At 38.7% G+C, this 15,314-nt stretch overlaps 1 protein-coding gene and 1 long non-coding RNA gene across 2 annotated transcripts in view; one reads left to right on the forward strand and one right to left on the reverse strand.

Moving 5' to 3' along the window:
- Positions 1–15,078, forward strand: part of LOC133564254 (uncharacterized) — a 36,747-nt gene extending 21,669 nt beyond the window's left edge. The window contains exons 2-4 of the long non-coding RNA XR_009809258.1: positions 10,487–10,571; positions 13,598–13,843; positions 14,849–15,078. This is a non-coding gene — a long non-coding RNA (uncharacterized LOC133564254). The remainder of the gene's footprint in view (positions 1–10,486; positions 10,572–13,597; positions 13,844–14,848) is intronic.
- Positions 3,082–7,604, reverse strand: LOC133564900 (C-X-C chemokine receptor type 2-like). Its single transcript, XM_061919433.1, has 2 exons — positions 7,477–7,604; positions 3,082–4,285 (listed from the first exon to the last, which is right to left on the reverse strand). Exons 1-2 carry the CDS (start codon positions 7,481–7,483, stop codon positions 3,219–3,221), a joined length of 1,074 nt encoding a protein of 357 aa, XP_061775417.1. The 5' UTR covers positions 7,484–7,604; the 3' UTR covers positions 3,082–3,218.
- Positions 15,079–15,314: the final 236 nt, after the last annotated feature.

Below are 15,314 nucleotides of genomic sequence, written 5' to 3' on the forward strand. Positions count from 1 at the left end.
TTTTCTCCAAAAAATATTAATGTATCAAAATCAATGTTATAAATTATTGACCTATTTAAGGCTCTGGTGACCTTACATAAAATGTTACACTTTGCAACAGTTTTGGGGAAAATATTGCATATTTTGAGCATTTGCCATAAAAAGTATTGAGTTTTCTGTGACAAAAAGGGCATAAAACAACTAACCAAACATAAAAAAAACCATTAGAAAAGTAACAAAAATGTGCAAATGACAAATAGATCTGAAGTTGAGTTTCTGATGTATATAAACATAATAATAAAATAAATAATAATAATGTTTGACTTATTTGTATCATTTTAATGAGTGGGACCCTTTTGGATCCCTGAGAAACTTTGTAGGATTTTATTTTTTTCAAATTGCCTTTTCTCCAAAAATAATAATGTATCAAAATCAATGTTGTTATAAATTATTGACCTATTTAAGGCTCTGGTGACTTTACATAAAATATTACACTTTGCAACTGTTTTGGGAAAAAATATTGCATATTTTGCATGTTTGCCATAAAAAAAAAACTTGAGTTTTCTGTGACAAAAAGGGCATAAAACAACTAACCAAACAAAAACAAAAACATGAAAAAATAATGAAAATGTGCAAATGACAGATAGATCTGAAGTTGATCTTGAGATGTTTGTATTGTAAGTAAATATAATGATAAAATAAATAATAATGATAATAATAATAATGTTTGACTTATTTGTATCATTTTAATGAGTGGGACCATTTTGGATCCCTGAGAAACAATAATAATAATAATAATGTATCAAAATGTACTGTATCTAATTATAATAATAATAATGTATCAGAATCAATGGTGTTATGAATTATTGACCTATTTCAGGCGCCAATGAGCTTACATGAAATATTACACTTGGCAACTGTTTTGGGAAAAATTTTGCATATTTTGAGTGTTGAGTTTATTTAAAAAATCTAGAGTTTTTTTTTAGACAAAAAGGACATAAACAACCAAAGAAACAAAGAAACAAAGAAACAAAAAACATTGGAAAAAAATAATAAAAACTTATAATCAAAAGATAGATTTAAGGTTTTTTACTGTGAACTTAAAATCTGTCTGTTGATTATAAGTTTGTATTATTTGTTGTATTTTTTTTGTTTGTTTGTTTATTTGGTTGTTCTATGCCCCTTTTGTCAACCGAAAACGTTCCAAATTTGCATTATTTTCCCAAAACAATTGCAAAGTGGAATATTAGATGAGATGTAATTGGAGCCTCGATTAGGTCAATCATTCATAACAACATTGATTAATTATTCTTTTTTGAGCAACGACAGTTTAAAAGAAATCCCAATAAGTAACATATTATTTTTTTTTTTGCTGTTGTTTTGTTTTTGTTTTTTGTTTGTTTGTTTAGTTGGTTGTTTTATGTCATTTTTTGTCACAGAAAACTCAACACTTTTTTTTAATGGCAAACACTCAAAATATGCAATATTTTTTCCCAAAAGCAAAGACAGTTAAACAAAAATAAAAATCACACTAACTTTCTCGTGGATCCAAAAGTGTCCCACTCATAATTTAAAAAAAATAACTCATACTATTTATTTATGTATATATATGTATATATATATATGTGTATGTATATGTATATATATATGTATGTATATGTATGGCCCTGCGATGAGGTGGCGACTTGTCCAGGGTGTACCCCGCCTTCCGCCCGATTGTAGCTGAGATAGGCGCCAGCGCCCCCCGTGACCCCGAAAGGGAATAAGCGGTAGAAAATGGATGGATGGATGTATATGTATATATATGTATGTATATACATATATATGCATATATATATATACATATATATACATACATATACATAAACACACACACATATATATATATATATATATATATATATATATATATATATATATATACATGTATATATATATATATACATGTATATGTATATATATATATATATCCATGTATATATATATATATATATATATATATATGTTCTATATATATATATATATATATATATGTTTTATGTAATTTTTTGTCACAGAAAACTCAACGTTTTTTTCTAATGGCAAACACTCAAAATATGCAATGTTTTTTCCCAAAAGCAAAGACAGTTAAACAAAAATAAAAATCACACTAACTTTCTCGTGGATCCAAAAGTGTCCCACTCATAATTTAAAAAAAAAACCTCATACTATTTATTTATGTATATATATGTATATATATATATATATGTGTATGTATATGTATATACATGTATGTATATATATACATATATATATATATATATATATGTATATATATACATATACATATATATATATATATATATATATATATACATATATATATATATGTATACATACATATACATAAACACACACATATATATATATACATGTATATATATATATATATACATGTATATATATATATATATATACACACATATACATATATATATGTATACATACATATACATAAACACACACACATATATATTTATGTATATATATATATATATACATGTATATTTATATATACATGTATATATATATATATATATATACACACATGTATATATATATATATATATATATATATATACATATACATATATATATGTATACATACATATACATAAACACACACACACATATGTGAAGTGAAGTGAATTATATTTATATAGCGCTTTTCTCAAGTGACTCAAAGCGCTTTACACAGTGACACCCAATATCTAAGTTACATTTAAACCAGTGTGGGTGGCACTGGGAGCAGGTGGGTAAAGTGTCTTGCCCAAGGACACAACGGCAGTAACTAGGATGGCACAAGCGGGAATCGAACCTGCAACCCTCAAGTTGCTGGTACGGCCACTCTACCAACCGAGCTATGCCGCCCGGTGTATATATATATATATATATACACATGTATATATATATATATATATATATATATATATATATATATATACATATACATATATATATGTATACATACATATACATAAACACACACACACATATATATATATATATATATATATATATATATATATATATATATTTATAAAAATACACACTTATATATTGCATTGTTTCGTAAGTGAAATATATCTAAATGCGCTCTTTGGACAGTCCTGGTCTACATGTTTAAAAAAAGTAAAAACAAATTCCCATGAAAAACACTGAAACCAAAATAATAAATATTTACAAAATCTTTGCCGCGTTCACATAATCGTAGACGTGACCTCGGACGACTGAGAGGACCTGCTAGTCCTGGACAGCGATGGCCTCTCCAGGACGCGCATCTTCCTCACGATCTGCTGCAGCCTCCGGCGGAACTTCTCCCCCACGAAGGCGTACAACACCGGGTTGACGCAGCTGTGCAGCAGGCCCAGACTCTGCGTGGCGAACAGGGCCTGGTCCACCGCCATCCGGGCGGGGCACTGGTACGCCACTATCTTGGCCCGGAAGAAGGTGTCGGTGATGACGGCGATGTGGTACGGCGTCCAGCACAGCAGGAAGGCCACGAACACGCACACGATCACCCTCATGGCGCGTTGCCGCTGGAACCCCCCGCGGACGCGGAGCAGGCGCCGGATGGTGACGCCGTAACAGAGCAGCATGACGGCCAGGGGGATGACGAAACCCAGGGAGTGGCGCAGAACTCTCGTGGCCAGGCGCCAGTCGTTGGCGCTGCCGGGGTCGTAGTGCTCGGCGCACGACATCTCACTGGAGTTGGCGGAGGAATAGGAGGAGTAAAACAACCCCGGCAGGGAGAGCAGGGCGCCGATGGCCCAGACCGCCGCGCAGATGGTCCAACTGATGAGCTGCCGGTTGGACCGCCGAGCCTCCATGGCTCGCACGATGGCCATATAGCGGTCCATGCTGATGCACGTGAGGAAGAGGATGCTGGAGTAGAAACTCAGCTCCTGCACCACGGTGATGATTTTGCACATGGTGTCGCCGAACACCCAGCCCCGGGTGACGGAGGTGGCCCAGAAGGGAAGCGTGACGGCCAGCAGGAGGTCGGCGAGCGCCAGGTGGAGGAGGAAGAGGTCGGAAGGGGGCAGCGCCTGCCGGCTGAGTCCGATCACCAGACCCACCACCAGGTTGCCAGGGATGGCCAGGAGGAAGACCACCACGTAAAAAACGCAGACGAAAACCGTCACCGCCTCCGGGATGGAGAAGGGGCTGCAGGGTTGGGTCTCCGGGTCGATGACGAACTCCGTGTCGTTGTAGGTGAAGTTGAGCTCCTCGTAGACGGAGTAGAAGTCGAAAATGAAGGACTGGTCTGGTGGTGAGATCGGAACAACGGCGTGAAAATCAACCCACAATTTTAAAAGAGGCAGATCTGTCAAAGTTAGTTTGTGACGAACCCCAGGATGCAGAGATGGAGGCAGGCATTGGATAGGAAAACATGACTTAATAAAGATACTAAAACGAGAACAAACCAAAGGGATACAACAAAAAGCGCTCACGAAGCGGATAACCAACTAAGAGAGCTAGCATGGGAGCTAGGAAACAAAGGGAGCTTAGCATGGAAGCTAGCAAAAACAAAAAGGGGCCTAGCGTGGAAGCCAGCGAGTAGCGAGCAGGAAAACAGAAGTCGTACTTGTAATATGAAAACAAAGGGAGCTTAGCATGGAAGCTAGCAAAAACAAAAAGGGGCCTAGCGTGGAAGCTAGCGAGTAGCGAGCAGGAAAACAGAAGTCATACTTGTAATATGAAAACAAACTGGAAGCAGGGAACAAAAAACATTAAGCTACAAACATCTAACGAATATAGCTTACCGCTACGCTGCAAAGACACGACACAACACGACAGGAACTCAATACATGACAAGTAGCAACCACAAGTAGCAACCACAAGTAGCAACCACAAGTAGCAACCACAAGAGCGACAAGAAGCGACATCGACAATAATCCAGCACTCGAATGGAGGACAAAACAGGTTCAAATAGGAGCGGGCTGATTGACACCAGGTGTGGCCAGTTGCCACTGAGGGGAAACAGCGCTCAGGGAAAAATAACAGGAACCAGACAAAATAAAAGCGCTGTCAGGAAACAGACAGGAAAAACTAAAACATGGCCACACTGTCACGGACAAGCCTGACAATATTGGACCAAAAATACAACAACAACAAAATCTGTCTGGAGCTACAAAAACACAAAAACCTTATATAATTGTTATAAAGTGGCAACACATGCTGTAAGTGTCTATATTAGCTATGATAGCCTACAATCAAAATGACTTCAAAAGTCTATATACGTGTTATAAAGAAGGCAACACATGACGAGTCTATATTAGCTATAATAGCCTACTATCAAAATGACTTTAAGAGTTTTATATAAGTGTTATAAAGAAGGCAACTTGTGACGTAAGTGTCTATATTAGCTAAAATTGCCTACTATCAAAATGACTTTAAATATTTATATGAGTGTTATGATGAAGGAAACACATGGTGTAAGTGTGTATATTAGCTATATTAGCCTACTATCAAAATGACTGTATAAGTCTATATAAGTGTTATAAAGAAGGCAACACATGATGTAAGTGTCTATATTAGCTACATCAGCCTACTATCAAAATATATTTAAAAGTTTTATGTAAGTATAATTTTTTTCTGGCAAAATGAAAAAAAGAATACAAACCCTGTTTCCATATGAGTTGGGAAATTGTGTTAGATGTAAATATAAACGGAATACAATGATTTGCAAATCATTTTCAACCCATATTCAGCTGAATATGCTACAAAGACAACATATTTGACGTTCAAACTGATAAACATTTTTTTTTTGTAAAAAAAAATACTGATAAAGTTGAGGAAGGCTCATCAAACACTTATTTGGAATACCCCACAGGTGTGCAGGCTAATTTGGAACAGGTGGGTGCCATGATTGGGTATAAAAACAGTTTCCCAAAAAAATGCTCAGTCTTTCACAAGAAAGGATGGGGCGAGGTACACCCCTTTGTCCACAACTGTGTGAGCAAATAGTCAAACAGTTTAAGAACAACGTTTCTCAAACTGCAATTGCAAGAAATTTAGGGATTTCAACATCTACGGTCCATAATATCATCAAAAGGTTCAGAGAATCTGGAAAAATCACCCCACGTAAGCGGCATGGCCGGAAACCAACATTGAATGACCGTGACCTTCGATCCCTCAGACGGCACTGTATGAAAAACTGACATCAATCTCTAAAGGATATCAACACATGGGCTCAGGAACACTTCAGAAAACCACTGTCACTAAATACAGTTTGTCTGTAAGTGCAAGTTAAAGGTCTACTATGCAAAGCGAAAGCCACTTATCAACAACATCCAGAAACGCCGCCGGCTTCTCTGGGCCCGAGATCATCTAAGATGGACTGATGCAAAGTGGAAAAGTGTTCTGTGGATTGTTTTTGGAAATATTCGACATCGTGTCACGCGGACCAAAGGGGAAACGAACCATCCAGACTGTTATCGATGCAAAGTTCAAAAGCCAGCATCTGTGATTGTATGGGGGTGCATTAGTGCCCAAGGCATGGGTAACTTACACATCTGTGAAGGCACCATTAATGCTGAAAGGTACATACAGGTTTTGGAACATATGCTGCCATCCAAATTCCGTCTTTTTCATGGACGCCCCTGCTTATTTCAGCAAGACAATGCCAAGCCACATTCAGCACGTGTTACAACAGCGTGGCTTCATAAAAAAAAAGAGTGTGGGTACTTTTCGGGCCCGCCTGAAGTCTAGACCTGTCTCCCATCGAAAATGTGTGGTGCATTATGAAACGTAAAATACGACAGCGGAGACCCCGGACTGTTGAACGACTGAAGCTCTACATAAAACAAAAATGGGAAAGAATTCCACTTTCAAAGCTTCAACAATTAGTTTCCTCAGTTCCCAAACGTTTATTGAGTGTTGTTAAAAGAAAAGGTGATGTAACACAGTGGTGAACATGCCCTTTCCTAACTACTTTGGTACATGTTGCAGCCATGAAATTCTAAGTTAACTATTATTTGCAAAAAAATAAAGTTTGAGTTTGAACATCAAATATGTTGTCTTTGTACTGCATTCAACTGAATATGGGTTGAAAATGATTTGCAAATCATTGTATTCTGTTTATATTTACATTTAACACAATTTCCCAACTCATATGGAAACGAGGTTTGTTGAGTACTTTTTTGACTCGTGTTATTTTTTTAGATAAAATGATGCCGTAGGAACAGATCCGGCCCCTTCTGTTTGACACCTGTGTCCCCCATGTTTGTGGCCCTTAACAACCACATAGTGTTTATGCCAGGGGCCGGCCCCTGACTGCAATAAATCTACCTTTTGAAGCTGTTTACATACTTTAGTGTGTTCTCTTTTATTTACCATTAAGATTCGAGGTGAGCTATTTTGGGCTATAGAGTGTGAAAAAAATGACAAGTCCATTCATTCTATTTGCGGGAATGATAACATTAATAAACACAATGAAAGGATGAGGAAACTTACCCGTCATTGTGGTGGCTCCTAAGCGGCAGGCGAGACACCTAAACTGTGTCACCAGAAGACAAGGAACAAACAGACTTGGCCGACACTCCTCCCCCTCGTCGCAACTCTACTTTCCTGTTAGCTCGCAGGCTTTTCGTTTGAGTAAATATCACACAAACAACACCCGTGCATCTTTTGAAGGTGCAATGCCGTGGGAATGTAACTTGCATGCACTTTAGAGTAGTCAACGTTCAGCTTGTACAGCAGAACAGATTTACTATCCACTGTTAAAATACCTCGACACACAACTATGATTGTCTGAATAGCAGGAGTGGGCGATACGGTACATTTTGGAACTGATCTGATAGACTAAAACTGTGCCGATTTGTTAATCATGACTCTCAATCAATAACAATCTGTTATTTAGGCAGGTAAAAACTTCCATACATCCATTTTCTAAACTTAAAATCTCTTGGAATTGGGGGTTAAATCACCAAAAAATTATTCCCGGGCGCGGGGTTGGGTCAAATGCAGAGGAAAAATTTCACCACGCCTAATGTGTGTGTGACTATCATTGGTACAGAAATAGAAATATATAAGAACTACAAAAACAGCAGCAGTCACTCATCCACCCATCCATCCATTTTACTACAGCTTGTCCCTTTTGGGGTCACAGGGTGCTGGAAAGACAACATTCACACTCACATTCACACACTAGGGCCAATTTAGTGTTGCTCATCACAATTAAAAAATCAAATGACTTACACATATCAACATACAAACATCCATCCATCCATCCATTTTCTAGTGCGTGTCCTTTTGGGCTCGCGGAGGGCGCTGGTGCCTATCTCAGCTACAATCGGGCGGAAGGCGGTGTACACCCTGGACAAGTCGCCACCTCATCGCAGGGCCAACACAGATAGACCGACAACATTCACACACTAGGGCCAATTTAATGTTGCTCATCACAATTAAAAAATCAAATGACTTACACATATCAACATACAAACATCCATCCATCCATCCATTTTCTAGCGCGTGTCCTTTTGGGGTCGCTGGTGCCTATCTCAGCTACAATCGGGCGGAAGGCGGGGTACACCCTGGACAAGTCGCCACCTCATCGCAGGGCCAACACAGATAGACAGACAACATTCACACTCACATTCACACACTAGGGCCAATTTAGTGTTGCTCATCACAATTAAAAAATCAAATGACTTACACATATCAATATACAAACATCCATCCATCCATCCATTTTCTAGTGTGTGTCCTTTTGAGGTCGCGGGGGGCGTTGGTGCCTATCTCAGCTACAATCGGGCGGAAGGCGGGGTACACCCTGGACAAGTCGCCACCTCATCGCAGGGCCAACACAGATAGACAGACAACATTCACACTCACATTCACACACTAGGACCAATTTAGTGTTGCTCATCACAATTAAAAAATCAAATGACTTACACATATCAACATACAAACATCCATCCATCCATCCATTTTCTAGCGCGTGTCCTTTTGGGGTCGCGGGGGGCGCTGGTGCCTATCTCAGCTACAATTGGGCGGAAGGCGGGGTACACCCTGGACAAGTCGCTATCTCATCGCAGGGCCAACACAGATAGACAGACAACATTCACACTCCCATTCACACACTAGGGCCAATTTAGTGTTGCTCATCACAATTAAAAAATCAAATGACTTACACATATCAACATAAAAACATCCATCCATCCATCCATTTTCTAGTGCGTGTCCTTTTGGGTTCGCGGGGGGCGCTGGTGCCTATCTCAGCTACAATCGGGCGGAAGGCGGGGTACACCCTGGACAAGTCGCCACCTCATCGCAGGGCCAACACAGATAGACAGACAACATTCACACTCACATTCACACAATAGGGCCAATTTAGTGTTGCTCATCACAATTAAAAAATTAAAAGACTTACACATATTAACATACAAACATGTGAAAGGTCAAAAAAAAAAAATTCAGGAAACGAAAAAAGCAGTTTAAAAACAAGCACGATAAAAATTGAAACAGTTTCTTAATCGTTTAAAATGGCCTGAAATTCCCCCTAAGGGATCGGCTCTGGTAGACCTTATTGTACTCCGAATAAATCAGTTTTATTTGTGGACTATTTACCATTAATATATAACAATATCATGTAATTATTTTTTCAATTTTATCATCAACGCCTGCTTCAGCGAAATATGGTAAATAGTGCAACAAAATAACTAAACAAAAGCTACTTTTGGTTCTCGCCGGTGGTTGTTTTTGCTATGGTTTGCCCAGGATGGGATACTAAAGGGGGCGCCACAAAGATTAAGGAGAAAAAAATAAAATAAATTAATTAATGAATTAAATAAAATTAAACCAAAAAATAAAATACAAAAACAGTAGGAATTAGTAAAATAAATAAATTTATTAATTAGAAAATAAATAAATAAATACAATTATTTGTTTGTGTCCTCCAACTGACTCTAGACTAGGAGTGCCCAAAAATTTCACTTCCAAGTTGTGAGTTTACATTATTCACCCAAGTTTCAGTCGGACCAGAAGCAAGGAATCATGCAGAGCAGGGACAAAGTTCAAATTTGCTCAATGAGGAGAGACATATTGGGCTGTACACTCAGTTACAGTTCCAACCTACACCCTTTTTAGAGAGTTCCGGTCAGACGTTTTTTTCTACGGGACACATTTCCGACCTTGTTGTTGTTTCCAGACGAGGAGATGCTGCTCTGTTATTGATTGAAGTAAAGTCTGAATGTAAAAATATGTAAAAAATAAACAACTAAAAAGATAAAGACACATAAAAAAAATAATATTAGTTTTGACACACATATATACACTATATCCTAGCAGTTGGCATCTCAATGACAGCAGACGTTGTACAGTTGTCATGTTCAAACATTAATGACATCTATTGAACAGACCAGAAGCAAGGAATCATGCAGAGACAGAGTTCAATTTTGCTCAATGAGGAGAGACGTATTGGGTTGTACACTCAGTTACAGTTCCAACTTTACACCCTTATTAGAGAGTTCCTGTCACGCGTTGCGGCGCACTTGCTGCGCGGAGTTGCAACTTTGTGGATGCACAACGACCAGTCAGCAGGATTGCAGGTAAGACTTGTTTTTAATATAATAAAACAAAAGAACACTGACACAACAATGGAAAAATAAAGCGCGTGCCTACGCACGCGAAGCTAAGGCGGAACTTAGCACATGGAAAGACATAGAACAGAATACTTAACGTGACTTGTTTTGTGAAGCAAACAATGAGCCGAGGAGGAACTAAGGAATAACGCAGGCTTATATACTCAAATAATAATTGCCATCAGGTGTGCGACAAACGAATAGCAGCTGGGACAAAATAAGAAACCATGGCAACGAGCTACATCAGGAAGTGCACAAACACAGGAATCGGGCAAGTCTAAAACTAAACATGAACAAAGACATTTAAACGACAAAACAATAAACGATCCGCATATCCGGTCGGCCTTTTTTTCAAACCGGACACATTTCCGGCTTTGTTGTTGTTTCTCGATGAGGAGATGCTGCTCTGTTATTGATTGAAGTAAAGTCTGAATGTCATTAAAACGGTTCCACCCTCGTCCTTGCACGCTACACCGCTACAACAAAAATGATGGGGAGAAGACACTGTCCAAGTGGAGGCACGTAAATAAGACCGTCAGAAAGCGGCTTGAAGATGATCTGTAAAACATCATTTATGCAACATTTTGACCAAAGAACCACCATTACAAGTCATGTAGACCACAAGGAAGCGTTTTTCATTCATCAAAAAATAATAATATAATGACTCCTTTAATGCGTTTTATAATCCGGTGCGCCCTATGGTCCGGAAAATACGGTATTAGATTTGGTGGCCACCCTTTGGGGGTTGCTGCTCTGGACCCCGACTGGCTTTTATTCAAATCTACATTGGCTTTTTACCCACTTATATGAACACAAAATATCTATTTGACAAGACAAATCTTGAAAAATGCAGATCTCATTGTAATAGTCTTGATCCGATACTGATACCACCCTTGGTATCGGCACTGTGGATACCGGCCACGTTATGCAATGTTGATTAACAGGATAGATGTTGGATTTTTTTGTTCTTTTTCTTTAAACCCGCCACTTCCCTTTTAAACAGGGGCCACATAGAGTATGTCATAAGATGTTCTGTCACACGCTTTAACATGAAAGAGAAACCACGGGTTCACGAACGCTTTCAACACACACAAATGAGGAATTACACGTTTTAAAGTTGCGTTTATTAAAGGTCACAAGTATTCCGATCCTTCCATCGATTTTCCTCTGCTTATTATTTTTGATAAATGATCATCCCTGAAGGGAAGTACTGTTTCCACTCAACAAGCAATAAGAGTAGACACAAATTTAGTGCAAATAATGCAAACGTGTGTACGCTTACAATAAGTATAATGAGCAAAAATATTCAAAAATGACCACGCGGTCCCTGGCTGACCACCAATGTTGAGGGAGTTGACGACACGGGTGTTGACATGTGCCACACGTCATATTTCCCGCAGCTGTTTCTCCCGTTTCGGCCTTACGAGACCTGATTTATGGCTATTTGAGGGGAGCCGGATCTTAAAGAGTCGTTCCTTTCAAAGTCGTTCCAAACCCCGGTTCGTTATCACAGTGTGGTTAGTTGGGATTTGGAGAAAAGTGAATTCAAGTAAAAATAAACAACAAAAAAGATGAATATACGTATAAAAATAAGTTTTGACACATGTATATACACTATATCCTAGCAGTCGGCATCTTAATGACAGCAGACGTTTGACAGGTTCAAACACCGATGACATCTATTAAACAGACCAGAAGCAAGGAATCATGCAGAGACAGAGTTCAATTTTGCTCAATGAGGAGAGACGTATTGGGCTGTACACTCAGTTACAGTTCCAACCTACACCTTAAGGCACAGCCCACACGCTCCACTATTTATTCGGGAGGTCCCTGGTTAAATCACTGAGGCTGCATCTGAGGGTGTCATTTCACCAGCCCCAGTTAAGACACAATATATGCCTATTCAGAAATGGAAATGTGCTGACACTCGTGATATCGCCCTGTCTCTGCTTTGTCTGAGTCAAGGTACTCGATGTTCGACCTTGGCAGTCAGCAGGCCGGGTCTGGACAAAAACACTGATACGAGACGACTCGCAATCAAAGATTGCAAGTTGTCCCCTTGCACAGATAGAGAAGTACAACTTCAGCACAATTGATAATAACTAGAGCAACGGCCTTTAAGCACAAGAGTTGTGTAATAACTTAAACATAATTATTCTAACAGTAAGTGATGTTTTATTATGTTTGTTGGCTCTCATGAAGTCTGCAGTGGGTAATAATTAGTGATGAGTAAAAACGCAAATGTGATACGTTTTTTAAATGAATTGCACCGTGTATGCTTTTTTTTTTACAATATGTAAAAATGAACATTGCATATATATATATATATATACATACATACATATATATAAATACACACACACACATATAAATACATGTAAATATATATATATATATATACATATACATATTTATACATATATCATACATTTATATATATATATATATATACAGTAAAGTCTGAATGTCATTAAAACGGTTCCACTCCCGTCCTTGCACACTACACCGCTACAACAAAAATGATGGGGAGAAGACACCGTTGAAGTGGAGGCACGTAAATAAGACCGAGCACAATACGGCGCATCTGGAAGCGACTGTCAGGAAGCGGCTTGAAGATGATCTGTAAAACATAACCCGTGCAACATTTTGTGTGTGTATATATATATATATATATATATATATATATATATATATATATATATATATACACACACACAGTTCAGGCCAAAAGTTTGGACACACCTTTTCCTCATTCAATACATTTTCTTTATTTTCATGACTCTTTACATTGTAGATTGTCACTGAAGGCATCAAAAATATAAATGAACACATGTGGAGTTATGGACTTAACAAAAACAGGTGAAATATTTGAACACATGTTTTATATTACTGCCTTACACACTCTAGGCATTCTCTCGATGAGCATTAAATAAAGTACTATCTATCTATCTATCTATCTTTAAGCACTGACCTAACCCCCCCTCTACATCAAGGGCCGAGTGTGTGGAGAGGGACCACACCACCCGGTCTCTTGGCATCCTTATCTCTGAGAACATCTACTGGTCAGAGAATACTACTGCCATCACTAAGAAGGCTCAGCAGCGGCTGCACTTCCTGAGAGTCCTGATGAAGTACAACCTGGACTCCAACCTGCTGCTGACCTTCTACTGCTCATCCATTGAGAGCCTGCTGACATACTGCATCACAGCGTTGCAGACAGGGAGAGGCTTCAGAGAGTGGTAAAGGCACCACAGCGAATCATTATTCATATATTCATGTGTGTATGTATATATATGTATATATATATATATATATATATATTATATATACATACAACAGAGGTTTCGATACATTTTGATACAAATTATGAAAATGGACCTGTGTGAAGTTGCCTCCCACCTTGTCCAAATCTCCCCAAACTTGTTTCATTCGTTTGTGCTGAAACATCCATCTATCCGTCCATTTTTTACCGCTTATTCGCTTTTGGGGTCACAGGTGCCGCAAACATAATTGGCCTAAATATTATAGTTTTAAGCTCAGACCAAAAATGTTTGCAGCACAATGATTGGGACTGGTTTGGGGAGATGTGTGGCTGGATGACATTACCAGTCAGAAAATGTATTTTGGAATAACTTAGATTAATAACGACACAAGCGAACATTTCTGCAGCAAACTTTGCATAGGTTAAAAATGGGCATTATAGGAAAGTAAATAAAAGGTACGTAATTGATGAGCCTTTTGAAGGTTTTATCGTTTTGCTGCATTGTGTGTCTGTGGCTTAATGTCAACATTTGAGTGATGCATGTTTTTAAATGGCAACACTAAATTGGCCCTAGTGTGTGAATGTTGTCTGTGTTGGACATGCGATGAGGTGGCGACTTGTCCAGGGTGTAATCTGCCTTCCGCCCGATTGTGACTGAGATAGGCAGCAGCGCCCCCAGTCACCCCAAAGGGAATAAGCGGTAGAAAATGAATGGATGGATGTCTTTAAATGTATGTATTTTTTGTGTTACCTGTTTTACATATTTTTAATTGTATTTCTGGATTGTATCCATCCATCCATCCATTTCCTACCGCTTATTCCCTTTTGGAGTCGCGGGGGGCGCTGGCGCCTATCTCAGCTACAATCGGGCGGAAGGCGGGGTACACCCTGGACAAGTCGCCACCTCATCGCAGGGCCAACACAGATAGACAACATTCACACACTAGGGCCAATTTAGAGTTGTCAATCAACCTATCCCCAGGTGCATGTCTTTGGAAGTGGGAGGAAGCCGGAGTACCCGGAGGGAACCCACGCATTCACGGGGAGAACATGCAAACTTCACACAGAAAGATCCCGAGGAACTTCGTATTGTGAGGCAGACGCACTAACCCCTCTGCCACCGTGAAGCCCATTTCTGGATTGTATATGTGAAAAAAACAACAAATGTTTTAAAAAAAAAAAATAAAGGACAACATATGCAAAAGTCTTAAACAGGTAGCAGTGGCGCAGTTCATACACCTGACATACTATTACTTATAATCCAATGAAATGAGGCAATTTGATCAATATTTAATTTGTTGTAATGTTTGTCATGTTATTTATACTATTGAAGAATCGGGAAAAAAAAAACTCAAGCTGCTGCTGAATGTAATTGGAAAGCATTCAACATGCCTATGAGGTGATGGCACTAGATGAAATAAATTCAGTTAATCTTATAAACCTTGTGC

Source organism: Nerophis ophidion, linkage group LG13, assembly GCF_033978795.1.
Source record: "Nerophis ophidion isolate RoL-2023_Sa linkage group LG13, RoL_Noph_v1.0, whole genome shotgun sequence".
NCBI lineage: Eukaryota > Metazoa > Chordata > Actinopteri > Syngnathiformes > Syngnathidae > Nerophis > Nerophis ophidion.